We start from the raw sequence: 26,256 nt of genomic DNA on the forward strand, positions 1-26,256 counted from the left end.
TAGGCCTCTGGTGCTGCAGCGTCAGCAACAGGCAAGGGAGCTGCCGCCGTCTCTGGCTCCGGCTCCAAGTCCGGAAGTGGCGCTGCGGCCTCGAGCACAGGCCAGTCTTCGTCAGCTATCGTTTCCACACGCGTTCCATTCTTGAGCCTATCACTTGTGCTTGCGGGTATCGTCGCTGGTGGTTGGATGGTGCTTTGAGTTCCCGGATAGATGACCTTCGATGAACTTTCTTGGTTTGGATGATGACCACATTTTTGACGCTGTCTACCCACAACCTGGTCGCTAAATACTCACTTGCATACACGCTAATTAGATGCACATTTGGAATGGACCTCTACATAAAGTATATACGTCTAATGCACATATTTGTTTGAGGCATTGGGGTTTTCGAGTACTGGGCAAATCGTAAACATTAGTGACAAGAGGGATCACAATCTCCCCTCCATTCGTGGAGCCAAGGCCCAAAGGCAGGGAACGACGCTCTTTCGGCCTTCGGGGCCGAGACGGAAACATTCCACTCGATCACTAGGTTCCAGCGCCAATTTCCATATGATCCACTCCTTCCAAACCATGCAACCGTTCTCGCAGTATTTCGGTACAAATTATGCACCATCAGACGAAGAATGTTTAGCAATAAACAAACTTTTGGAGCAACCCCGAGCGCGCCTCCTACAAATCGAGGAGGAAATTTTGAGAGTCGAGAAGATACTCAGCGATCTCAATCGAGAGCGGGATTCCGTCAACAATGCTATCGATAAATACGCCATCCTTCTCACTCCTATACGAAGGATACCCCGGGACGTTTTGCAGGAAATCTTCATCCGATGTCTCCCCACAGACCGTAACGCCGTAATGGCTTCCAACGAGGCCCCTTTGTTACTTGGCCGGGTCTGCAGTTCATGGCGAACGACCTCGCGGTCCACGCCACAGCTTTGGTCGACAATACACATCCCTATACCCAGACACCACGCCAGTTTCTATGCACTAGACATCCCTCCAGGTGACTACTCAGAACTCGCTGGGAAAGTCGTCGAGGTCAGAGCAACGGTCGCGCGAGACTGGCTTTTGAGATCTGGGGCGTGTCCCCTTGACATTTCTCTGAATCAATGGGATGAAGCACCGTCCACTGACCCAGATCTCCCGCGGCCTTTGCTTACCGTCATCGTTCCTTTTTCTGAACGTTGGAGAAAAGTCTCTATCACAGCCCCCATCCAGAGCCTATCCAACATCACAGCCCTTTCACCCGCAGCACTTCCCAACCTTGAATCCTTGTCACTCAATTTCTCGCGAGTCAGGTCATGGGGTTATGGAGTCGAGCCCACAAGCAGCGTCAATAAGGACATCTTCAGAGCGCCTAAACTGAGAGCGCTGTCACTGACACAGCTTCGAGAAGATTCGCTCCGGCTGCCCGTAAAGTGGGCACAGCTCACCGAATTATCATTGGAAGGCAATGCATGGTCACGAGAATCAGGTCTCTCTGCCTCCAGAACCCTCCAACTTCTCTCGATGTGTCCCCAGCTGGTACGGTGCAGATTGGAAGTAGGAATAAGAGAAATCAACGAAGAATTAGACGCTCCCAGTGTACGCCTTTCCAAGCTTCAGAGTTTCTCAATATTCGACGCAGTCGGTCTAGGCCCTGCATTCGAGCGCCTCGACCTCCCAGCATTAGACGATGTTGAGTTCCATACGTCAATATGGCCCGGAAGCACCAAGCCCTCGCTATTCACCCTCCTCTCGCGATTACAGGTGCCTATACGCACAATGACGACGGACCCGCAGATATTTACCAAAGATGATTTCCTCGAGACTCTCAGTATCGTGCCTTCACTCAAAACGTTGACGCTGAAGAGATCTCTCGTCGGCAGTCCGTCCCCATGGACTGAAGGTCCGGGAACTCCTGACGTCGCGCGCCTTGACGATACGATGCTTCAACGCTTGCTCATCCCAGACGAAGAAGGACGATGCCTATTCCCACATTTGAACACTTTCGAAGTTCTCTCCGACCTCACCTTTCGTGACGAAACTCTACTGCAATGCGTTGAGAAGAGAGTTTCCAGCGAAGGGGTGACGAAGCTGAAACGTGTGTATGTTGGGTTCAATCGGCAGAAGGGCATCGATATATTGCCGGCTTTGTCTTCCTTCGTCGAGGATGGGCTGTCCATTGATTTGTGCTATGTGGCCTACCAGCAAAGAGGTCCTTTTTCCCCATCGGACGGATTACCGCCTCCACCACTGCCTGCCGGCATTCCGTGGTTTCGTGGCTTATAATTAACTTACTGAAACACATCACGGTTGACGTATTTAAGGAACCCTCTTTATGTAGGACAATGATTTCTTACCTAGCAACTCTACAGTGTAGGTGACAGGCACGTCATACAACGCGCTACGTCACAAAACACGTGTGTCCAATTTTCTTTGTTGAAACCTCTTGTCTTCCACCACCATGTCCTCCGCCCTTTCCATCGACACCGGCGACGTCGCGACGAGTGGGAAGCCGTGTACGCGCTGCAAGAAGGTTATATCATCATGGGAGCGCTTTAAACAGTGTCACCATTGCCGAGAACTCAGGCGACAGCAAGACGCGAGACGCGCTGAAAGACGGATGCAACGCGACGATGGCTCGGCCATGGACGTGGATAACGACATGAGGCGGAAGGAGAACGTTGACCCCGTGCGAAAGCCCGCAGTGGCGTTGAAAGATTTGCAGGGTGAGGAGAAGGAACGCGCGTTAGCGATGATGAAGAACCGTATCAAGAGCACCATTTCGGTGCCTTTTCCGCCTCCTCGAGTAGAATCTACGGTGCGTCGGTTAATCCCTCTATTGAAAGTTTTACCGTTAAATATTTTCTAGATCCCTCGATACCGAGAGTATCAATCCGCCACCCAACTCTACGCAGCCCTCAAATCATCCATCCTCGTCTCTCCATCCAACCTCAAATTCCGAGCCACACATTCCATAGTCGCATCGATCATCATCGACAACGCCCTCCGCGCCGAGCTCGTCGCCAAGGACCTGCGCAAAATTGCTGGCCTTTCTTTTGCGTACGTTTCTCGTCTTCCCTGTACCCCAAAACACTCTTCTCAAACCCATCTCTAGACACCGTACACCCCTGCCACGCCATTCCTCGTCCACCAACACCCGCCAACTTGAATTTCTGTGCACCTGCCTCGGCTATATCACCGCTCCCGAAAACAAGCTGAAGAGCCAAACAGGTCTCAAGGATTGGATCCAACTCAAGTCGTCTCGACCTTCGTCGGCGGTAAACGAAGAAACTCTGATCAGGAAGGAATGCAGTGGAACTGTGTTGATTACGGTGGAAGACGACCGCTCGCATCCGCTTGGATTGTTGGGCCAGAGAATCGCAGTTAGAGTGAAGCATGTTGAGGGCAAATGACGCTACGAACACAGCTCACACTGATAATTCAAACTAATAGTACGAAAAGAATACCCTCTTGTTAAATTGACACTATCAGCACATTGATTGCTACTTTACCGATTGCTAGTTATTATTCCGTAGTTCAAAAAGTGTTGATAATTCTATGGAAAAGAACCACTCTTGAAATGAATGTATGTTCCAGTGAAAAGCAGCCTCTTGAATTTCGTGCCCTTTGATGTTAATAAAACAACATTAACAATTACTAGTTACTCCAATTATTTGTCCGAAAAAGAATGGCTGTGAAAACGAATGGTAATAAACGAAAGACGATAGAAAAGAACGGCTGTCAAAATGAACGTCTGGTATACTTAAAATTCACGACGGTGAGCGCGACCATGAACATCAACTCCCCGCTTTGTTAGGGGAACAGTTGCACCATATACCCGCAAAGAGGCGAAATCGAAATATGCGTCGGTGAAAGCTGACGGATTGTTGTTCACATAACCTACGCAGGTCGACGGACACGAGGTTTGGCCGTAAGTAGCGCCAGCCCAGTCCCCGCCTACGTGAAAATATGAGTGGTGGTCAAGCAGTAAGCGATGTATCACGTACAGAGGGTCAAATTGATAATAATACTGTGAGCGTCGAAATGGGAAGGGAAGTCGCAGGAAGTATTGGGGAAGTACGCGGCGGGTGTTCCCTAGCCGGTCAATTAATGCAAGATTTAGACCGAAATAAAATATTGTACGTACCCACGTATCAGGATTCACATATTGACCGCCGTTAGCCACTTCAGCTGGGACACTTGTATCGCGCCTGGACCAGAACCACACTTTCATGTAGGTCGGGGATCTTTCAATGACATACCTAGTACGAAACTCTATAAGTAGTTAGTCGCGACGATCATTGAAGAACGCACCATCCCCCTCCTACTTTATTGAATGCCGGTCCATAGCTGAGGGTAGTTGAGAGCTTGACGCCGCACCCCGCGTTACTATTGGCACCGGTTTGACAGTCGAGATACGTAGGCGTGCTGCAAAAGAAAGATTAGGGAATGACAGCCGGCCAGGTATTGGTTAACATGCTCACCCAGTCATGGTTCGGGAACTTGGCATTGTGCAGCCTGAATTTTACAAAGGAGCGAGAAAATGAGTTTTGAGCAAGCATAGGTATGGTCCTTTCACTCACCCGGGCTTGTGTGTACCGAGACCAGATCGGGAGCCTGGTCGTTTACGCCTTCAAGAATGTCGATTTCTCCCTGTACATAGGTATGTGGAACGATCAGCCTTCTTCAAAGGAGGAGAGATGTAGGGGACGAACACCATTGGGCCAATTCGCTCCATCCGTCTCCCATACAGCCGGCCACGTCCTGTGAAAGAATCAAGCTACGATACGTGGGAAGACTTGGATTCGACGAACCCGCATCCTTGGGGCATATGTCGCATATTGAATCTATCCAAAAAGTTAGACATTTAACGCATACAAAACAAAACAAAAAAAGGTAACTCACACCGCAACATGCGTAGTGTACGTCTTCTTTGAACGAATTCTAACCGAGTTTCTTCCAGGCCCATTTGGATCAAGCACGGTCTTGAAATCCGTTCGGAGGATAAACGTATCAGAGGTAGCGAAAGTCAAGTTCTGAGACGAAGAGGTTGCTGAATTAACGTAGTTGCTGGAATATAAGTCCTTGAATAAGAAGGCTGACGTTAACAGAATAACACAACTCACACCCTCCCATGCGTAGGGTCCGGAATGGCCTCCCAATCAAAATTGCTATAAAATGTCTTCCCGACGATATTGTCAGTGAGGAGATAAGTGGCCCCAAGAACGAGAGGGAGGGGGGACAGCGCGAAGAGCGCTGTAGACGCGAAAAGTCGCATGGGGGGTATGGATCTGAGCAAAAGGACAACGACGGTTTGTGGTTCAACATTTTATGCTTGGGAATTTTTTAGCTTGTCATAGCTAATCAAGGAACAAGGGATCGCCCAGGGACGGGGCTATTAAATTACCCCTGTATGTTTTGTGGCGCATCAAAAAGTCGGTTCCAAATTGGAGGCTTGGTATGTATGTGTTCCGTCATCTAGGCTTTAAATGTAATGCCCATGATATTGCAGGTTATAATATTTACATGAGATGTAGTATACTATGGTGCAAAAAAGAAGTTTCAAAACTAAACTACCCTTCCATTTCCCAAGATTGACGAGATCTTCGAGAGTGCACCACACTAAATATCACGCGGCATGGCGTAGTGTCGAGCGCGTCGCGTAATGTCGAGTGCATCGTGTAATGTCGAGCGTGTCGCGTAGTGTGGAGTGCATGGCGTACTGTTGAGCACGTGGCGTACTGTTGGGCGCGTCGCGTGGCATGTCGAGTGCATTGCCTGGGAGGGTTGGCCACAACAAAGTCGAGAGAGATGGAGGGCATGGAAGTCAGGGTAGAAGGACTTTGAAAGAAATGATTTTTCACGAAAAACGGAATCCGCTGATGGCAATTTACTGAATTTAACATTCAGTCCCTTAAATCGAGGGAAATGATTGTAATGCGTATAGGTTATCTTTGCTGTATTGGAACCCCAGAATTCGTCTTGGCGATGAGGCTGCTTCTGGCTGCTTGAGGTTGGGAGCAGGTTGGAAGTAGAGTCAGCAGAGTGTGTTACGGCCACGCTTGAATAACATATACGCACTTCAATTGCAAATCGCGTGCTAGTGTAACTGTCCTTACCAGTAAATATACACCGGATCAGCAGCTAGAATGTGGTCGGCACCAGCGAAAAAAGTCCTAAAAATATCTACATACACCATCCAGTGGGTGAGTGTTACAATCGTGAAGCGGTCATGGAGTGTACAGCCAAATGTACTCAAAATCAAAGAAAGCGTCCGTATAGGCAGAGGGGTTGTTATTAACAAAGTCTGGCAATCATCATTTTTTAATACAATCCCTCCAGACGATTCATAAACTCACCAATACACGTCGAAGGGCAGCCGGATTGACCGTAGGCGGAGCCAGCCCAGTCTCCACCTAGCACAAGTCCGTTAGTCTTCGTACCCACGGATTCGTAGCACGCACAAAGTGTCAGGTTAATGATAATGTTGTGTTGCTGGAAATGTGAGGGAAAATCGCAATAAGTGCTAGGAAACAGCGCGGCAGGGTTTCCCTGATAGATTTATTCGTCAGAGTGGGCATACGAGACGTCCACGACTGACGCACCCATCCATCTGGACTTATAGACGAGGCGCCATTGATAATATCTGATGGCACAGATGGGTCATTCCTCGCCCAGAACCAGACTGTGATTTTCTTCTCGTTTCTCTCCATGACGTACCTACAGATCAGAATTTTAGCGGTGGAAAAAAAGGGGTGCTTCTCCTCAGGACGCACCAGCCGCCACCCACGGAATTGAAGGAGGGACCATAGCTGAAGGAAGTCGGGAAGTTGACGCCGCACCCCGCATTTGAAGTATCGGTGGTCACACAGTCTGTGCTTGTAGGCGTTCTACATCGGAAATGGGATGTCACTAAGATGCCGCGCGGCTATCAGAAGGAGACGCGCTTACCCCGTCATAGTTCGGTTATTGGGCATGGTACACCCTTCAAGGCGTTGTAGCAATTAGCAATCAATTGGAAATAGTAAAAAAATAGACATACCTTGGGTTGAATGCAATACAGAAAGGTTCGGAGCTTGGTCGTTCACCCCTTCCAAGATATCAATTTCTCCCTGTGGGGCGCTTAAGCAAATCAGTCTTCGGCGAACATCTAAGTTACGGACATCGTTGGGCCAAGCATTCGGCGCCGTGGTCCAAATGGCAGGCCAAGTACTACTTCGTTGTCAGTCAAGAATGGAAAAACCCTAACTTACGCACCCGCAGCCTTGTGGCATATGCCTGATGCTAAAACTGAAGCAGGATTCGTCAACATGAAGCAGTCAAATGATCGGCAACTCACATTGCGACATGGGTGGTGTATGCAGCATTAGATCGAATCCTAACGGACTGTCTCCCTACACCCTTGGGATCGAGAACAGTCGTAAAATCAGTGCGGAGGATGAAGGTATCAGTAGATGTAAACGTCAAGTTCAAAATTTTGGATGTCGGCTGATCAACATATGTTCTGCATTACGTTCAGCTGAGAGAAACTCTGTAGAGAGGCGGCTGTACTCACACCCTTCCATGAGTAGGATCATCTATCGCCTCCCAATTGAAATTGTCATAAAAGTCATTCCCAACTATCTTATTCGAGAGCTGGTATGTATTCCCGGCGAAAACTGAGAGTGAACGGTGGAAGAGGAAAAGTGCGGCAAGCCAGTACCAGGGAGTCATCGTCCCCGAAGACGAGGAAGGGGCCTGTGTGACGTGACTTGCGGTTGAAGCTTTTACGTTGAACCATGAAGTACCTTTAGCTATATGGGGAATAACGAATGTGGGTAGAGACGTGGAGCGCCACCGACAACCTCAATATAATTAGATTTCGCGACGTTCGACTATCCATCAGACTCTTGATGGAACAGACTTGGAACAGACCATCAAGCCGGAGAAAGTAGATTGAAATTCTTGTGCGTTGTTCGATATTCGGAGACTTTTCAGATTGGATTGAATGAACCTCAAGGCGCCGATGTTTATGTAGATAATTGAGGGAGGGCGCTAAGCGCTTCTAACGGAGATACTCAACCGTAAAAATCAAAATTTAGACCCTGAAGATGAACTTACGACACGAATCTGACGTTTTGCCACGGTGTCTCCAACATGTCGTACAAGGAGGAGGTTTAAGAATTGAATTTCGGTCACCATCGCGTCTTGGGGGACTTCATGGCTCCACAAGAGAACAAATCTGTGGCAGGCTCCCTCAGTTCAAGACTTTTCGTAAAGAAGTCTGGAGAAAACGGTCTCATACCTCAATTATTTCCCTTGAGAGGTGTTCTCCAGACTGCCAGTTATGTACAGGACCGCGCGAAAGCGGTGTACCGATGGTTTACAGTCAACACAAGAAGTCCCTCGATCTGTATCCTAGGCGGACTCAGATCAACTCCTAAAGCCAAAAAGAAGACAAAAAACATCTAAGGTCGCCAGTTCATCACCACGTCATCCGACGCAGCGCCTCGAGGTTGGAGGAGGCCATGAAGAACTGAATCATCACTGTCTAATCCCAGTCGGATCATTGCCTCGTCGCACCTCCCACTACTTGGGAGCCTTGGGGTATAAGACATCAGTAGAAGAAATGATAGCGATCTTGGAACGCCGATGCTTTGAGAATGTACGATTGTGGACAGTCAAACTTCGGCTAAGGAAGAACACATATTCTCGTCTGTTGAACGAATCGGAAGTCGAGTTATGGTTGAACGTTGAACGGTGAGATGCCGCATATATTCGGAATGAGCTATCTGATAAACCAGCGGAGAACTGTCAGTAAAATATTCATCGGAATGGATTCTCAAGTCGCGCACCAGATCGGCATACTAACAACCTGGTAAGCCGCGCTTCAATGTTCCGAAGCCAAGAGTTGCAGATTTAGGGCATTGCAACGACATCGTGCCCAATCCTTATCCGATGAGTGAAAGTCGTGATCAAGGCCAAGTCGGACTTTTCGAGGTCAGCATCCGATATTCCCATCTCGCCGCAGCCCAGAGTTCAAACCACGAACATGCCTTTTTTTCTTCGATCACAACTCCCAGCTTGCGACCGCTCATTGTGAAATCTCCTATCTGCAATCCTTGGGGATGGGCATTTTATCCGGGTATATTTATATGAACGTCCAAGGCCGCAAACTATATTATAAAGTCATTAGGGAGACGCCAGTTCTGATTAGCGATCATATACATATGTAGGTGTGGTGCGCAAGCACAGTTTCCCCCCGATAATGGTGCGAAGAGACAAGCACCCGACATCCTACGCAGACTCGGACTTCTTCTCCTCAATAACAAGCGGCTCTGAAGCCTCGATTACTGACGCCTTACGGGAACCCTTCGTGAATCGAACTCGAAGCACGATAATCGCCCTGGCGATCAGGAAAATGATGCATGCCCCAATGGCGATACCAATGATATAGGCAGCGAGCTTTTTACCCTGTTTCTTCGGATTGAGGAAAGAGTAGGCTGATCGCATGGTGAGGCGAGATGCGAGGTAACATTTGAGTGGAGGTTCTTACTGTAGATTCCTTGTGTGGCGTGAGTGATGTATGCAACCCCGAGATATCCTCCCAGAATGACGATGACAACAGGAAGGACAGTCCATGGGTATGGTCCCACGTTCGTGCCAAGGAGTTCGAATAAGGCGAACACAGCGTTCAAAGCGTGCTTTGAGATATTTGACCAGCCTGGAATCAATCGAAATCAGGGGAAGTGAGAAGGGGAGGTAGGGGGACGTACCTGAAAATGGCGTCGCGAATGTGGAGGAAGAGGCAAGAAGGACCCAAAAAACGATGGTAACCAGTATAGCTGTGAAAGAGCAATTCGTATCAGGACTGAACGCAACGGAGGAAAGAACTCACGCAATGTGGTAATGGTGCAATAGAGGACAACATGAAGGTACTGCAAAGGGCGCGGCCAGCGCTGAAGAGGATAACCCTCAACCCCATTCTTGAGGTTCCTCGCGTAAAAGAATGTCTGAACGCCCGAAGCGAAGAAATACGCGCATATCCCGATGTAGGAGAGATTAGTGAAGTACGAAAAGTATCTGGCCGCATTCATCAAGATATCACCAAAGCATAAGAACAACACAACGTACGACTGAGCACCATCATGATGCACACCATCCCAAATGAGAATGAACAACAACACAACGAGGGTGTACAACGCGAACAGAAGCCTCAGAAAGGCCAGAATCGTGGGCGTGATACAATATGAAGTTACGAGGTTGTATGGCTCATCGAACTTTAACTTCGCGTCGGAGGTGGCCATGGTTCGTTGAGGGTGGTGGTGGGTGGGAATGAACAGGCCGCTGGTCGTTGTCCTAAAAATGGCGTGGCTGAGCGCTGAAATTGAAACGTGATGTGTACCTGACGTGACCACGAGGCAACCGAGGCGAGTTTCCAAATTCTGCATCGCGTGGCATGCAAGACCTCGGCGACGCCCAAACGAGTTGTCGTTCTCCCAATCGTTGTACATACATAAATAGGCGACCGCTGCAGATCACAGTTGATGGTGTACGGCGATCGAAAAGCAAGTCATATTTTAACAATTAGAGCTTGTAGCGAGGTACATAGACCTGTCAACTCTGTGTCAGACAATTATACTTGGCGCCATTGCGCATATGATAATCCATCAACAAGCAGTCGCGACCACCGTCTAGCGATAATAAAATATATTCCCCTGACCATGCTTTTCAACGTACATGTGGTGCGGTTCGCGACGCGACTCGCCGACTAAGTATTGCCGGAAGGCGGACGCCGTCTAGAAATGAGGAAGCTGTACGCGTGAAGTGAATCAGCGCATGATTTAGAATAGATATCCCTCCAAACTTACGCGCAAGGACAGGAATCGGTGCTAGACGTAGTGGTCACACGAATACATATAGATCTCCTTCGCTCCAACACAACCTGTGAACGTCCATAAATAATAGTAGCAAAGACTAGTAGAAGAGTAACTTACACTCCGTAGACGCTAGTGCCTCCTGCAGCGTCATAATCCTCGGAGAAGCCAACACGATCATCTCATCCGCCCAGGGCAGCTCGTATGTTGGTAAACTGTTTCTTGAAGCAGAAGTTTAGGTAGAGGCCATGCAATTTTGCGAATTCGCTTATGACCATGCCTGGGTAAACTGGATTTGTAGGTGGATGAGCAAGGAAGGAAGAGAAGACTTCAAACGATTTTGTGTTCGAAGATGGATGAAGAGCATCCCGCGAGCTTGAAGCGGCGCCATTGCGTACCCGAAGGATTGAGCCGCAGCCATCGATATCAAAGCGCCATTCCGACCCGATCAATATCTCCTCTATACGGTTTGTATTCTTTGAGGATATGTTCAATCGTCCTATCCAAAAAAGAAAGAAAAAACAACGTCAAACGGCCAAAACACGTAAGCACACACGACTCACCCCCATGAACATCATTCTAAAATTCGCCTGCCATAAACCCAATCAACCCCCGCGCCGGAACCTCCAGGAGTCCATTACAACCGTCACCTACCCATCCTTCTCTGTCTCATAACCAACCATCTCACCCTTGTGCGTTGGAAGCCTCTGAACCATGCCACCCGCATATTCCTACTTCACAAGAACCGTACGACGCTCTAACTTGCCCCCCCCCCGTGCTTGGATCCCGGTCGCGAAGAATGGCACCTTTGGGGGAACTAATACCAAGCTCGTATCTCTCCCGGCGCGACGTTTCAAGGACTCCCCGCCCGCGTAGTTCGAGTGACTCGGATGTAGAATCGTCTAAGCGACGTTGGGTTGGGTTGTATATACGCTGGCGGATGAGTTGGGATGTGAGTTTGGCGCCTTCTTGTCCGGTCAATGGGGAATCATTGGGCATGGCCTAGTCGTAAGATTGTCAATACGGCGAGAAGAAAATAACTGGAGAAACGTACGGGAAGCGCCCGAGGCCCTCCCTCATCACCCCCTCAGGATGCACAAGCGTAATATAAACACCAGCGCCACTCCTCGTTTCAACTCCCGCAGCGCTAACAATCTCCCCAGCAATAGCTACACCCCTCTCCTCCCAAACATCTTTTTAACCGTGCCTTCCCCAGCTTTATTACCTTCCGGATCTACGGCCCAAAGCATATCACCAAGTCTCAGGATACCGCTACCCCCTGTTATTACATCATCGACGTATACCTCGACATCCTCACCGTCGTTCGACTATCTATCGCGCACCAAGTGCTCCAACGTGACTGCTACGGAAAACTATCCAGAAACTTGATGACTACTAGTGGCAGTTGCTCGACTGGAATCTCCGAGTGTCCGATACTTGGTGGAAAAGATCATGAAACGATCTCCCTCCGTCCTCGAGCAAATCAAATTTCTGATATTGATTGGAACGATCAGTGAAAACGACACAATGGCCGTCCGCTATGTTACATCGCAGATTACAAAACAGACTCGTCATCCCACGTCCGTTGGGCTGGCGACCTGTGGACCCCATGGCACTATTGAAAAGATTCTCCTCGTTATATATTCAATCAACCTAGAAGATTTGACGCTCTGCGATTGGCTTTCCCTAGATTTGATTATCGAGTAACCAGGTATCTGGAAGTCTGGAGGAGTTGCTAATTTTCGAATGCTGCAACAGCGGTACTTCCCCTTCTGCTATAACCCCTGATTACTTACTTGGAGTGGAGTGGGTCTGTCAGGGTGCCCCTTCTATCAGTGAAGGGTGTCACGACTCATTGGCGTAGATATATATGTGCCACAGTGAGTTGACCATACTTATGGAGATCCTTCAACGAAACGCTAGTTAACACCTGTGCGTTTCGAGGGAAATCCTCCAAGGTAACTAAGGCATGAAAATATTGACCTGCTGCGGTATGTATTCCGCTAAGTATTCGCAGTTGAAATTGCGTAATAATTAGGACGACAGAACGACAATGTGTGGCCCAGTGGGAGGGGTGGATAATAAGTGAGAGAAACTTACATGCCTTTTCCCTCCCCCACTCTACTAGTATAGTCGCACGAGTGACGATCCTCAGCGTGGATCGAGGGGAAAAAGGGAGCGGATGGGAAGACAACGTCTCTGTTCTGGACTTTGCCTGTGTACCCTCAGGTTCCGAGTACTTCAGACAGTGTATGTGGGAGTGTGGCTGCCAGAATGTAAATAGACAATAAGGCGCGTGCGTGCGTGCTACGCACAGCAAATGTCGTCTACTTCAACGCCTTCTGAGAAGTTTGAAGAAGGTTATATTCCGGTGATATCTTCAACTCAATTGAATGAGGAGCACGTTTGCGATATATGTTTAGCATGGTTGATCTAAGCATGTGTTTCCTTCGACGACTTCTTTCTATTCTTGCCATTGAACGTTGACAAGGAATCTATCTCCTGCAACACGATGTGTCTTGTTCGATTTTCTCAAGACCTCGATTAGGAGGCTACTTATTTTAAATTTGATCTCCTGAATTTGTGGAAAGAGTTAGAACTGGGCGAATACCAATGAACAAACCGGGAAAGCGAGAATCGGTGTTATTCATCGGAGCAGCTCTCCCAGAAGGTGACGTACTGATAACTACCCAGAGATTCTTGTATTGAAAACTCATCATCTCGCTGCAGGCCCCGCTTTATTTTATCCCTTCCCCAACACTAGTATCTGTTGGTCTCAAATCTTCCTTGAGGCTTGACTAATTTGTCAAAAGTAGATGAAATGTATACAACTTAAAAAAATGTAGGAATAAATTTCCAAGGACCTTGTCGATCATCTACAAATATTCAAAGGTTCGCAAGATCCCTGGCAAAATGGAAAAAATCAACAGTGGACCCTTTCACGCCGCACTTGTATATCTGTCATACAAACATCAGCAACGGCAGGGCGTGAATACATTAAATACGACTCACAAAGTGCGAAGCGACCCAACTCGAGAACAATGCACGCTGGTATGGTTCCGGCAAGCGCTGCAGAAGCGTCTCCAATCCAACTTGATCTACAAGGGTTTTGGGAATCGCTCGGCCGATGACGCCTTTCCTGCTAGGAAGGTCATCAAACAGAGCTGAGCTTTCTAAATCGGCTTGCAAGTTATTGAGCGTCAATGAGAGCTCATCAGAGATAAGAGTGCGCGATTTTGTGCCTTGTGAACGAGAGTGCTCGCGCCAAATGCACTGGAACTCGTCAGCGGCGTTCTCGGTTATCTTGGTCTGGACGTCCTTTACGTAGTTCTGATAAAACTCGGAAGGTTTGCCGTCTTTGAAGACCATGAGATCGAGGTATTCTTGAGTCGACAACGCCAGACCGGCAAGGACCTCCAGAGAGGAACTTGTTACACCACCTATGGATGTCAATGAAAACTTCGACTGCCATTGAAAACGGATGGAGTACGCGTACCCTTGTTAGCACTTGAATCCTTGAAGAGGACGACCTTACGTTTCTCCAAGTACAGGCGGGCCTGTTGGGTGATGAACAAGTTCGCGCCCTCGACGATGTATTTGAAGTGAGGTTTGCCCTCAGAATCGACGAGTGCCGCCATATTGGAGATGTTGACAGCCTCCGGTCTACATGAAATTTTCGCACACAATTCCTTTGCGAGATGAGAAACACAACGAACCGTCCGCCACAAGGAACAAAAAGATCCGCTTTGAAGCGTAGGTGCGCGGTGTTTCGAAAGTCGGTGCCGTCAGGAACAACTTCGCCAGCTAGAAGGATATAAACCATCAATTCTTAATTGAAACAACCAAGCCAAGCTCACAGGGTAATTTGAAGTCTTGGTCCTCAAGCTTCACGAGATACCCATTCTTGCTCAGCTTAGCGGTATTGAAGTGACTGACAGGAACACGCAATTTCGCCAAGCGAACAAGCTCTTCACGGTCAATCCCCACAGGGTCGGACAGAACACCACTGCCATCGATAACGGCGACCGTCTTGTCCGACGAGAGCAAAATTTCGTCTGAGAAAATTGTTAGAATAATTGTTACTCTAAAAGACAAAATACCCACTAGAGCCAAGGTCGCCGTCTGGAGAGCTGCGTTATCGACAAAATAGCAATGCAATGGGGAAACCACTCACCAGGGCCACCCGTTTGTACCTTCGTAATGTCTCTCTCCCTCAACCCAAGCTGCTTGTACAACCCGAGCACGAATTGACGAATGGACAATGAAGTCATACCATACACGTCATGAGGAATTCCACCAAGCGTCTCCGCACTTTTTCCTGTCGTGAATGACTTCCACCATGTTTCAGCACCACGAGAACGAGCGTGAACTACGCAGATATGCCCCATTATACTCGCATGGCAACTAAGCACGAGATAGAAAACTTACTAGCAGCCCAATCCATTAGGTCCGCGGTACCTTCTGTGGGAACAAAACCACTATGAGGCCAAAATGCGAATAACCCGAACGAAGATAACTTGCCGTCAGGACCGAAGAACAAGAGCTCGGGTATTCCGTAGAGGTCAACAACTGGTTCCTTGACACCAGGGATGAGAAGGTCAATCATCGCCTTTATTCGCCCTGGTCAGATACGACTTTAAGACGGAGATCAAGAATACTCACGTCGACGTATTTCTCGAAGCATCTCCTGGGGCTAGCTCCAAGCCTTATGCATAAAATATTGGAAAAATATATATGAGCAAGTAACAAGTACGCACGACGGCAAGATGGTCCCTTTGGCACCTCCTTCCGGTATATCTTTGTTCTTAAGCGACTGTGTAGCCGCGAGACCGTAGTTCTCGTCCACCCTTTATTTACAACGTGAAAAGATAGTGAGAGAACCATCAATAGATAACTGGGCTAGAAAACTGACAGCATCCTCTGATTAACCGAATAATTATCTTTGTTCCTGGACAAGACAATCCGAATGCCACCCCGAGCGACATCGCGGAAGCGAATGTGAAATCCACGGAATTCGTTTCCTACGGATGAATGGTCCGTGTTAGCCTCATAACTATCGGCAAGTGAGCAGATCCCACCGATGACAATGAACATCCCATATGGCTTCTTCGGGTACTCAACCTCAGGCAAAAACTCTGGCGCGAGCCTAAACGACAGAGCCACCTTTGTAGGCTGGTAAAAATTAGTTTTGAGGACGTGTCTAGCAGGAAGTCATATGGTATTAGGTCAGGTCACGGGAAATGGGTGAAACGCACTTGTTAAAGACAAGGAAGCTCCCTAAAACTTGTAATACGTGTTTGTTGGGTGCAGTGCGGCGAATTTTTTCATATAGCTGTGCGTCGTCGAGGGGCTGAACGGTGTGTAAACGTTGGTATGAGAGAGTTGGCCTACGTGTTGGGCATAAGCTACAAAGGAGAGCAGAGGGAGGAAGAGAATAACATTAGCTTTGATGCGTCATCCGAGGGAGGGTAATGAGTCATCGCGAAGTTGACATATAACAAGCTGATCTAGAGGTGACTCCGTAAGCCAACAATTTCTAGGATGTGTTGCGAAATCAGCTTGCCAGATCGGGGTGAGCATGGATAACTTGCGCGATACTCTCTGGGGTAAAGGTCTCTTCCCGGAACCTCCTCTTGATATCGCTTAACACCTCTGCATGGATGGGGTCGTCCTCATTTAACACGTTCTTCAGCTGCAGATACGCGGGTCCAAGACGATTACAGAAATGTTGCGCGAATATCCAGCCGCAATCTAAATATTATAAATTATTGTTTGTAACCCATCAGAAATCACGCACAGGCATAAGTAGCTTCTTGAACCGCGTGGCTGCCCGATATCTTTGGGAGAAAGTATGGATTATCAGGAAGACAGAAAAGAAGCGAAGCTTCCTTCATGACTTGGAAGATTGAGTTTTCAATCGGGGGAGCGTTGGTGTTGGGAAGGGGATTTAAGTAGAGGGAAATGATAGTGACTCCGTTGGAGAATTGCTCTTGATACAAGTGGGAAGTTAGCATAGCATGTAAGGAGAACGTGAAGACGAAACATACCAACGTATTTTCGCGAGGAGTAGAGGGAATAGAAGTGGTATAGATTAGACAGGGCGCTGAAGAATCTTGACGTGCTGCCCATCTTGTATCCGATTACCAGCCACTTTTCGCGACTAGCCTCACCATCGTGGACCTCGATCACGGGGCCCAGCTTCGATTCCACCTTCCACAGAATCTACGCTCGGTAGTTAGAGCAGTCTCTCTATAATGAATCTGGGTTTCGCACCTGTTGATATATATCTAAGACGGCCCCTGTGGCCTTCTCCAGAAAGTATGAATCTGACACAGATCGAATATCCGTCTTCCCAGCCAAAATGGAAGGGTTCTTGGGGAAATTGCATTTCGTAACAAAATAACACCGAAGCTGCTGCGACGCCGTAGCGGAGATAGATCCTGCAGACCGAAAGGTCTCGAGTCGATACGCATTCGTAGGCGTGGATTTGTCCAGAAACAGTTCGTCAATTCTGTTTCGAAGAAAAAATCAGGGGTTATTCACGTCTACAATTAGAAGAAGAGATGTATCTGCCATCGCCGTGGAGAGTACTGCACCAATGGCATGACTAGCAATAGCCGTGCTGGGGTGTCTCGGATATCGCGGGCTCAGGCTACTGAACACGCACCTCTTTTCACAGGATGCACCTGGCCCTTCGGCACTCGTCAACCCTGGAGCACTGGTATGAATGAATGTCCCCCCCTTTCCCTGGTCATCGATTCTCTCCAAATCAATGATAAATTTAGTCGGATCACGCTTGGTATACGCTACGATTTTCGCTCCGAAGAGGGCTATAATATGGTCGGATATGATCTCGCTCGATTCCTTCTGGAAATAGGAGTCGTCGATGCCGAGGTTGAAGTAAAACCAGTCAACTTCGCCCGCAATGAGATTGTGGGGTATAAATCCCTTCAACGAGGAAGCACGGTTGAGGTTAATAACTGACAGCGAGTGGAACGTACCTTGGAGGCGACGTCAATTTCAACCGAAGCGCGCTGCGCCTTCTTGCCTTCAAAAACGGGAGTGGTGTACCCATGTGATGCTTTGGCGCAGTGGGATTCACCGCCGTTTGTAAAACCCTCGCCGAAGAGAGCTTGGGTGAGTTTCTTGGCGCCGTTCAGCGGGAGTTGGGCTGTGTTGACCGTTGGCTCTGGAGTGGACATGAATGAACTATGCTTGAGGGGATAGTGCGAAGATAGAATGAAGTTCGGGGTTCTTATATATAATCCGTGTTTGGAGTTACCATTTGGAGCGATGATAGGGTGTTCCATGGTAATTCCTTGACGGGAGGTCCAGCAGTGACTTCGGACGGGCACCCGGAAGGCAGGAGATAAGGGCGCTTATACTCGGATCTCCGCTGGGAAATTGGAACGTTCCGAACCTTTGTGTTGAATATTCAACAGAAACGATTAAACGAGCACCATGGTTTACCGTAGAGCCGGTGAGTTCATATTACGGTCTGAGAGAGTCGAGTTAGCCGGTGATAAGTCGGGAGGAAAAGTAGCACATAACTTTATCGCGCTATGTACGTAACATGGCCATGAGATCAGTGAAGCTTTCCGTAACGAATTATAGAACGTTTGCCAATTGCCGCAGCAAGGCAACTCCAATAGAAATTTGCGGATAAGGCGCTTGGACAAGATAACGGTGAAATTCACAATTTTCTCCTTTGAGCGACTATGGTCATGGGTTGTTGACTCTTGGCGGGATATACCGATTAGAAAAAGGATGTCAAGAAATCCCTGGTGGTCGGCCTCTGAGACATAACGTGGAAGAATTTCGGCCCTGCGATGGTGGCGGAGAAATCTGGTGGCAATCTGCGGAGAAATCAAATGAATTCACCATAGTGCTGCTTCGCATAGAGCGATAGCGGCTTACAAGAAGTCAAGAACCGGAAGGAACGAGACTGACGGCAGGCGAGGGTACAATTGAAGTCCGGAGGAAGTTGGAAGAACGTGGAATCGTCAGCCAAATTTCATACCCTCAGTGCGAGAAGAAAAGAAGAGGCGAGACTCGACGTCAAGGATGGTCGTGGAAGAGGTGAAGATACAAAAAAAACATCTATGCTCCCACGGTTTAATTTTTGATATTGTTTTTGTTACAGCTAACTGCATAATCCACATCTGAAATTTCACTTTGCGCCTTTGTCTGTGCGTAAACATCCGTTTTAGGCCGTGGCTATGTAAACCATGACGCCGATTCGCGCGCGCTGCCCATTGCTTCTGTCAAGTTCTAGCACCGTTTCGGTAGTTGCTCCAAACGCTCCAATCCCGCCCTGCACGTCATAAGGGTGGAGCGGTTGGAACTTGCCAACTTGGAAGGGCGTTCTACCTAATACGGTTGTTTGTACAAATAAAGGCGCACAAAGTAAAATTTAGATATGGTCTATGGTTATGCAGTTAGCTGTAACAAACCGTCAGTTTTTCAAAAAACGCGTTTCTACAATTTCTTACTTTTCTTCTTCGGCATTGTCCGTCTTTTTCACTGTTCAGGTTGCCCCACATGGTAATCACCTCATCCACAAAAAATGAAGATAGAACTCTTTTGATGAGCTGATGTCCGTGATACCATAATGAATTGGCGTATGATATTATCTACGTATTGTTTCGGTATTCCCTGTGCAAATTGATCTTTACGCGGGGGCGGGATATGTTTTTTTTTCGTTCTAGTTAATATTCCACTTGCCCTGCCCGTCTCACGTTTGCGTGGGGTTAGTTTTGTTATGTATAATACCTCCGAGTACATAAAGGTTTAAGCATCACAAACACTGAATGCGAAAACTTAAAAGTAACGCTCTATCCTTGTCGAAGAGCCCCCGGCTATTTCTAGCCTGGGAGCCGTAAGGTACTTACATAGTCGGTGGGGGAGTGGGGGGAGGTGAAGGACAATTGATCATCTACGACACGGAGGAGTTCCATCCAAGCCGGAGAGCCGAAAACCCTTTGGTTCTGCTTTTGATCCAATCTTTACCCGCTTTTCTATAATTAATGGATCTGGACAATCACGGTAGCCAATTTTTCGCTTGTTTTCGTTCTGTCAGAACTTCTCATCGAAACAAGTGACCAAAATGCAACCTAGATTTTACTTGTTATGTCAGGCAATACGTCACTTCTAGGCCAAGTACTCGGGGTACGCCATGGCGTTTCAAGATGCGATGGTGTGATGGGAGGAGCAGGAAAATGACAAAAAAAACATGGAGGGATGTTGCAACATAAAAACATTATACAAAGGGCGATGGATGGATGACGGTTGAACGTTGAACTTTGAATTTGAACGTTGAACGTTGATGACGTAGAGCGGGCGCCATCGGTTTATATCAAAGAATTGCTGCACATATAATTCTCTCCTTTTTATAGTGGTTCAAAACCTATAATTCATTTCAGCATGATCGAACCTAAACTTTTAGTCGAACAGAGAGAAGATGCAACAATTTTGAAGGGTCTTCGTGCTCGTAGTTAGAACTAGTAGGTACATGGAATAATATATGAACTTACCTTCGTTGCTCGTAGTTAGAACTAGAGAGCAACGAAGGCGCGACCCGAAAGTCATGTAGCGTGCTTACATCCTTACATTCCACGTTTGAAGTGGCGGGTCAGTGGGACTATTTTTTTTTTTTTTTTTTTTTTTTCGAGTCAAATTTATAGTCGTGGGACTATTTATATGTATGTAACTTGAAAGTTATATTGATCCGGTTGATATCATTGCGTAGTACTCGCTTGTTAGGCGATTCTCATCTTCCCTGATAACCGGTATCGATAACCAGAGTCAACGGCAAGAGAGGTGGCCGCATACTTTACACCTCGACGTTCGGCTAAGTCAATATTTAGAGACTATAATAACCCCGATCTCCTCCGATCTCAACAGTTTTACCCTCTGCCTCCACTGCAAGGACACGCGCAGCATTTCCCTCCCTGTTTTTGTAAAACACCACATCGCCATCATCCTCAATAAAGCAGCACTGGGTGAACGTCCGGTAGAGGGCACGGAAGGTGTTCTACAAGCCAATTAGATCAAAAAAACAACGAGGGGTACCTAACGGACCGTGGAGTCGTAGTTATAGTCATCCTTCAAGACTTTCTTAATGGCTTCAGTAACGTAGGGCTGATTGTCTACCGAAAAGTCAGGCGATTGTCCCATAAATCGAATAAGGACTTACAGAAAGGGATCGAAGAGAATAAATGATGTGCTATCTGCATGGAACGTGAGGCCGTGGTGAAGAACGCAAAACACCACTTACATGGTCATGAGAAACATTATGCAGAAAGAAACGCCCAACCCACCCCAAAAGTGGTCGGTCAACGGTAGAAATAGCTCCGCGGAGGAAATTCCACTCCTTGCTGCGGTAATGAGCTATGGTGGGATCGGAGTGATGGAGGTATGTTAACATGACGACCCAGTGATTTGCAAGCTGCGAGAAATGATATAAGTGTACTTTCATGGATCGAGTAAGTGCATACCAAGTACGGGACAAAGTAAAACTTGATAAAATTCACGATGCCAACTTCTTTAGTCCAAATATAGAGGATGAACGACATGATAACGAGACCGATATTGGAGGCGATAATCCCATTTCGCTCGTGGGGTTTGAAAAGAGGCGAGGAAGGTTGAAAGTGCTGATGGAATGATTAGAACGCCAGGTAAACTCTCTGTAAATCCAACTGACGTTGGTACCGGGAGGATACATCGGCGAGCCCATGACATTGGAGCACAAATAATACTGCCACCCTACAGCCTGCATAAGGAGCATACGGAAGAGCGTGTATATCGGAGTTTCTTCAAATATTTCGCGGTAGTCACCTGGGGTCGCAGTGAATTCCAAAGGAAGACTGTAATATCGACGCGTGCGAGGGACATAGTTTTCGTCGCGTTCCACGGACATGGTGGCTTTGTGATGGGCATGATGGGTGGATCTCCAGGCGTAGTAAGGAACGAGAAGAAACTTTGATTGGATTACTGCACTGCGGCGCGGAGGAGATGAGAGCACTCACTGTATGCAAAGAGTATCCAACAATGTGATTGACCCAATTGTATTGTGAGAGTGTGCCGTGGCCTGCTTCATGAGCTAAACACCACCAGCCGGCGAGGATGATTCCCTGCCAATACCAATATAGCACCCAAATGGACCATTTTGATGCGACGCCGAAGAGTAACGACCACCCATAATCTTCAACAAGAGACCGTGCAAGTGGGTCGATGAACCACCCAAAGTTGTAAAGCGCGAAAGCACACAAGACATCACGAGCAACGTAAGCGAGCCCAGTCAGGGTGTGCTTCTGGTAAAGTACCTTGGGAACGACGGCGCGGACTTCGGCTAGAGTCACCTGCCGGCGGGTACATAAGCGAATGAGGCGTCCGTCGACAAGTACCTCACCTTCGTGGGCGAAAATGGTGTTTTAGTGCGTTGGATGTATTCTGGACCATCGCGGAAGAGAGAGAGCATTGCCGTGGCTTGGGTGAGGCAACACCAAGAAGATTGGATTCACATGAGTATTTGAGGAGCTTCAACTGATCTGAGGCATACACGGTCATAGCTCATACGCCTGTCTCGATGCTAATCAGGAAAAGAGTAGGTTGTTCTCTAATCAGACGAACCTCGTAACCCTGAAATTTTTTGAACACCGAGTAACCAGTGATGCCACGTGGGAATCCTGCCTCGATGTTGACACAGTACTTTGAAAGAGTAAATCATAGATCGACGTCGGATATGGGAAGGAACGAAAGACGCGCGAGGCATGTGTGTTGCTCCGTTAGCCAAGTTACATAACTTTGCACCGGCCAACCAGATCCGGAAGTGTGCCGTGGGAGAACTTACTAAACAATAGAAGTAAATTTGCGCAATTCTCCTGTCAACAACTGGAACTTAACCGCCGTAATTATGGCATCAGAAAATTCTTGACTTGAAGTTCAACGCAAGTTCAACTTGTAGATTCTAATGGTCCATTCGGTGGTTCGCCATTCAAACACCATTCGAGATCTACGAAATTTCGTGGAGGGCAGGTTATGTAAATACTGGCAACGTCTTCTACTACTTACACTGATTTCCCGCATATCGCCCTATTGTTTGCTTCAGTCAAGCAATCACACTCAGATTGTGTGGTCGTAGTATTCAATGTCTCCGGGCAAAAGACATATCGGAGGTGGACTCGGAATCATTTCAACCGGAAGCTTCCTTCGTCGTGTTGATATGCCGCTTGCAGAACCGAATTGGCTGCATATAGCCCATTGAATTTTATTCACCAGAGCTCAATACCAAGCAGTCATTATATCCAACATCGGAATTGCCTTCATGGTCTGGGTTGTCGTCAAGCCTCGTCTATGGCATTGCCAATGTTATCAAGTATTATGGTATCCCCTGGCTCGCGGTCACTCACTGGTGTATGTCAATATTCGCTCAGGTATTCTCCTTCCTGACAGAAGCCAACCCAAAGTTATCATGATCAGCTAAGTACTTGCAACATACAGACCCAGAGCTTCCTCATCAATTCCTCATTGTGGCAGAAAAGAATGACATTTCCAGCGCGGCGCCAGGCCATTCCTCGGATGGCAGGGCCGTTTCTTCCTCCATAATGTCGCCCATTTCTTCCCGAAGATGCCTTTTTGTGATTGAAATTGCCGCATCTCGTACTAAGTAAAGCTTCAGTCTCTGGGTAGATCACGGCCCCGGAGCTACTCGACAGTTAAAAGCGTTTTTGGGAGAAGACTATGCTTTTTCCGATAAACCCGTGTCCCGGGCGTTGTGAGGGCACTATAACAAGCGTCACTTTGTCGAAAACGAAGGTAAAATCTGGTGTGCTCTATTTTGAATTGTGCCGTGCTTAAATTCCCTATGAAGGTGATATTTTGTTCTACCGCGACAGGAAGGGCTGGGCCGTTCGCCTCCCTGCTATGAAGAGGATGGCCCATACCTTGATCGAGCTCCTTCGCCTCGAAGTTGTTCGCGTGCCGATTTGCACCATGACATTCACCTCTCTCGTTCTCATTCGGCCATGTGTTGAATCCCTAGTGAATACACTAAATGAATGGATTTTGTGTTTCCTATGTACCTTCTAACCATGAGCAGATCCTCCTATTTAGATCCACCTCTAATGAACGCTCGAACTTTATTCATTGCTGTGTTGTAGACTTATTTACCGCGGTATCATCGGACGTTTTGATGCCAGAAAGCACACGCGGGGAGATTCGATACTTGAAAGGGTCCGCGGAGAGTCAATCCAAAACCTGCCCAATGAGTGAAATCCGCTTGTATGAGGCTGCATGAACGGTCAGAAGTTGGATTTGCATTAATTTTGTTTGGTCACACAGCCAACCATGAGTGATATCCGCTCGAGCATAGCGCGATCAAAAGCAGGATTTGCAGAGGATCTAGTTCATCCTGGTGCGGAAATCAAATATCATTGAAATAAGCAATTGCAAGGCGTCAAACACGTGGATGAGGAGCGAAAGGGAACTGTAGGGGCTACAATTTAGGATACAGATACACAATAAGTAACAATACAGAGATGTCCATTCAAAGCATTCAAACGCGGCGTCTCCAAGAAGGGGCACCGTGAGTAGGTTTAGCCTTCCCAAGCATCACGCCTCCAGTCAACACAGAGCTAACGCCGCCTTGATATAAGTACTTTGTCACCTCCTTCTTCGTGCTATCCACAAACACGCGCTCCTCGAGCTCGTTCTCCGAGTCGGACACAGTAGACGAAGAGCGTGAACTGGAACGCGAGCTTGGTTCCGGGGAAGAAAGCGGGGACACGACCGGCATGACGAGAGAGGGGATAACGAATTTCTCGCGCGTCGGTGTGGGTGAGACGATCCATCCACGAGTTTTGTCCGAGATCAGGGCGAACAGCTCGTCGGCTTCCTCTTCTTCGTGATTGGAGTCTAGGATTTGCTGAGCTAGTGTTCGAGTGTGGTGGTGCTGTGCGAATTTGCTGATGGGAATTTGGCGGTCTTCATAGTTCTGTTGGGAAAGGGGGGATCGTTTTACTTCGGTGAGGGGTGCCTGGGTCCAGATGGTGATAGTTTGTCCCACAAAGCGGACGATGACGGAGTTGGGCTCCACAAGGAGGTCAAAAGCGCGACTTTGACTGAGGAGGCGGATCCAATCGGACCACAGGATACCAGTGGCGATGCAGGTGGCGTAGATGGGTCGTGGAGGGTGATTGGCAGCTGAGAACGACAGTGTAAAGTGCTTAGTGCGAGAAGGGGGATATGCGGCGTTGAGGGTGGAGCGTAAAATGTGTTGGAGGTTATTGATCATCGCTGGGGCGTAAATAGGAATTAGGGGTCGTGTCAGGAAGTTGATGGCCTGAGTGAGGCTGGTGTTGGAAGCCATTAAGAGTCCGGATAATCGGTCAAAGAGAAAGCGAAAGTAGACTATCGTCAAGGGATCGACCGGCGATTGTCGTGAAGCAGAAATGTTTCCGTGAGCTACTGAGGATGATCAGAATATTGGGAGAGCTGTGACCGCGAAAGTGTTGCTCACCAAGTTGATACAAGAGAAGAAAAGGCGTAATAATGTTTCGAAGATAATGTTCTAGAGTGGAATTGAGCATGAGGCGAACCAAGTTTGAATGATGTGCGCTCACCACCTGGAATCAAGCCGATAACAAACGAGTCTAAAAGAGAATCTTCAGGAAGTCAACCTGTTGACCAACACTCTTGATATCCAGCCATATTTATACGGAATTCGAATCGTCAGTGGCTGCTGAGTCGAGGGCCATTGTGCGGATGACTACGCCATTGTTCAGGACAAAGGAAAAAAATTGAACATCCATCAAGTTGATCAACACGTGGACGAACAATGACAAGTCGGATTATTGTCGGTTGTTTGTGACTCCGTGATAACATCTGGCACTCGACTTGGATGCAACGGCACCATAGCACGGAGATATCCCTGTTCTCAAGTTTCAAAGTCATTGGCCAGTGGCCCTAGTGCCTCTATAAAATTCAGATTGTTGGAAGCATGCATTCGACGTCGAGGTGTTCGCACAGCCGTTGTCGCCACCCAATCTCCACCCGTCGCATACCAGCACACGGCAACATAATCGCAGAGAAAAGCTTCTCCATCGCCGCACTGTGCGCATCCGCATCGCGACAGGCCTCAACAACCAGAAAACAAACTCAAGATCGGCAACATCTTGCTGAGTCAACCCGAGAAAATCCCATGCAGGCTTTCTGCGGCCGGACGATAAGTTCCAACTTCCTGGACGCAATAAAGCTCCGCCACTCGCGGGTTGATGTGATGGCTCTGTAGCCAAGAGTATATGTATCCCAGTTTTATTGAGAAATTTTATCTCGAGTTCCGTAGCTCTGTAAGATACTCCAGAATTCCAGTATAAAGACCACCTTAAGAGCTGCAGTCGACATGTTGTCCACCTATCGC

General features: G+C 47.9%; 10 protein-coding genes across 10 annotated transcripts; 2 read left to right on the forward strand and 8 right to left on the reverse strand.

Moving 5' to 3' along the window:
- Window positions 1–549: 549 nt before the first annotated feature.
- Window positions 550–2,268, forward strand: LACBIDRAFT_309726 (uncharacterized protein; the record flags this gene model as incomplete). Its single annotated transcript, XM_001886961.1, has 1 exon — window positions 550–2,268. One exon carries the CDS (start codon window positions 550–552, stop codon window positions 2,266–2,268), a length of 1,719 nt encoding a protein of 572 aa, XP_001886996.1.
- A 175-nt stretch (window positions 2,269–2,443) lies between these two features.
- On the forward strand, window positions 2,444–3,395 carry LACBIDRAFT_309727 (uncharacterized protein; the record flags this gene model as incomplete). Its single annotated transcript, XM_001886962.1, has 3 exons — window positions 2,444–2,800; window positions 2,852–3,042; window positions 3,098–3,395. The coding sequence occupies 3 exons, from the start codon at window positions 2,444–2,446 to the stop codon at window positions 3,393–3,395; spliced, it is 846 nt and encodes a 281-aa protein (XP_001886997.1).
- A 185-nt stretch (window positions 3,396–3,580) lies between these two features.
- LACBIDRAFT_191735 (glycoside hydrolase family 16 protein) lies at window positions 3,581–5,260 on the reverse strand (the record flags this gene model as incomplete). Its single annotated transcript, XM_001887036.1, has 10 exons — window positions 3,581–3,939; window positions 3,990–4,077; window positions 4,130–4,244; window positions 4,297–4,410; window positions 4,467–4,500; window positions 4,566–4,635; window positions 4,698–4,746; window positions 4,797–4,829; window positions 4,888–5,052; window positions 5,109–5,260. 10 exons carry the CDS (start codon window positions 5,258–5,260, stop codon window positions 3,746–3,748), a joined length of 1,014 nt encoding a protein of 337 aa, XP_001887071.1. The 3' UTR covers window positions 3,581–3,745.
- A 952-nt stretch (window positions 5,261–6,212) lies between these two features.
- On the reverse strand, window positions 6,213–7,695 carry LACBIDRAFT_309729 (glycoside hydrolase family 16 protein; the record flags this gene model as incomplete). Its single annotated transcript, XM_001887037.1, has 10 exons — window positions 6,213–6,289; window positions 6,342–6,534; window positions 6,588–6,702; window positions 6,759–6,872; window positions 6,934–6,967; window positions 7,025–7,094; window positions 7,146–7,194; window positions 7,240–7,272; window positions 7,322–7,486; window positions 7,538–7,695. The coding sequence occupies 10 exons, from the start codon at window positions 7,693–7,695 to the stop codon at window positions 6,213–6,215; spliced, it is 1,008 nt and encodes a 335-aa protein (XP_001887072.1).
- A 1,563-nt stretch (window positions 7,696–9,258) lies between these two features.
- LACBIDRAFT_239370 (uncharacterized protein) lies at window positions 9,259–10,268 on the reverse strand (the record flags this gene model as incomplete). The annotated part of the gene is made up of 4 exons (XM_001887038.1): window positions 9,259–9,464; window positions 9,518–9,685; window positions 9,738–9,806; window positions 9,860–10,268. 4 exons carry the CDS (start codon window positions 10,266–10,268, stop codon window positions 9,259–9,261), a joined length of 852 nt encoding a protein of 283 aa, XP_001887073.1.
- A 752-nt stretch (window positions 10,269–11,020) lies between these two features.
- Window positions 11,021–11,259, reverse strand: LACBIDRAFT_309731 (uncharacterized protein; the record flags this gene model as incomplete). The annotated part of the gene is made up of 2 exons (XM_001887039.1): window positions 11,021–11,118; window positions 11,175–11,259. The coding sequence occupies 2 exons, from the start codon at window positions 11,257–11,259 to the stop codon at window positions 11,021–11,023; spliced, it is 183 nt and encodes a 60-aa protein (XP_001887074.1).
- A 263-nt stretch (window positions 11,260–11,522) lies between these two features.
- LACBIDRAFT_309732 (uncharacterized protein) lies at window positions 11,523–11,837 on the reverse strand (the record flags this gene model as incomplete). Its single annotated transcript, XM_001887040.1, has 1 exon — window positions 11,523–11,837. One exon carries the CDS (start codon window positions 11,835–11,837, stop codon window positions 11,523–11,525), a length of 315 nt encoding a protein of 104 aa, XP_001887075.1.
- A 1,887-nt stretch (window positions 11,838–13,724) lies between these two features.
- LACBIDRAFT_309733 (NAD-specific glutamate dehydrogenase) lies at window positions 13,725–18,148 on the reverse strand (the record flags this gene model as incomplete). Its single annotated transcript, XM_001887041.1, has 21 exons — window positions 13,725–13,796; window positions 13,851–14,278; window positions 14,335–14,501; window positions 14,555–14,642; window positions 14,696–14,893; window positions 14,943–14,960; window positions 15,013–15,207; window positions 15,267–15,299; window positions 15,360–15,447; window positions 15,501–15,543; window positions 15,596–15,685; window positions 15,751–15,859; window positions 15,917–16,038; window positions 16,094–16,225; window positions 16,278–16,345; window positions 16,402–16,589; window positions 16,636–16,827; window positions 16,886–17,060; window positions 17,112–17,349; window positions 17,506–17,786; window positions 17,840–18,148. 21 exons carry the CDS (start codon window positions 18,146–18,148, stop codon window positions 13,725–13,727), a joined length of 3,234 nt encoding a protein of 1,077 aa, XP_001887076.1.
- A 2,552-nt stretch (window positions 18,149–20,700) lies between these two features.
- Window positions 20,701–22,317, reverse strand: FAD12-3 (delta-12 fatty acid desaturase protein; the record flags this gene model as incomplete). Its single annotated transcript, XM_001887042.1, has 8 exons — window positions 20,701–20,871; window positions 20,919–20,986; window positions 21,034–21,067; window positions 21,115–21,285; window positions 21,335–21,490; window positions 21,541–21,816; window positions 21,866–22,198; window positions 22,249–22,317. The coding sequence occupies 8 exons, from the start codon at window positions 22,315–22,317 to the stop codon at window positions 20,701–20,703; spliced, it is 1,278 nt and encodes a 425-aa protein (XP_001887077.1).
- Window positions 22,318–24,251: 1,934 nt separating this feature from the next.
- LACBIDRAFT_295483 (serine-rich protein) lies at window positions 24,252–25,496 on the reverse strand. Its single transcript, XM_001887043.1, has 3 exons — window positions 25,460–25,496; window positions 25,357–25,407; window positions 24,252–25,304 (listed from the first exon to the last, which is right to left on the reverse strand). Exon 3 carries the CDS (start codon window positions 25,204–25,206, stop codon window positions 24,394–24,396), a length of 813 nt encoding a protein of 270 aa, XP_001887078.1. The 5' UTR covers window positions 25,207–25,304; window positions 25,357–25,407; window positions 25,460–25,496; the 3' UTR covers window positions 24,252–24,393.
- Window positions 25,497–26,256: the final 760 nt, after the last annotated feature.

This window comes from Laccaria bicolor, genomic scaffold (assembly GCF_000143565.1).
Source record: "Laccaria bicolor S238N-H82 LACBIscaffold_41 genomic scaffold, whole genome shotgun sequence".
Classification (NCBI taxonomy): Eukaryota; Fungi; Basidiomycota; class Agaricomycetes; order Agaricales; family Hydnangiaceae; genus Laccaria; species Laccaria bicolor.

Excerpts from the sequence above, each read along its gene's own strand:
- LACBIDRAFT_295483 (XM_001887043.1), bottom strand. The coding sequence starts at position 25,206 with ATGGCTTCCAACACCAGCCTCACTCAGGCCATCAACTTCCTGACACGA.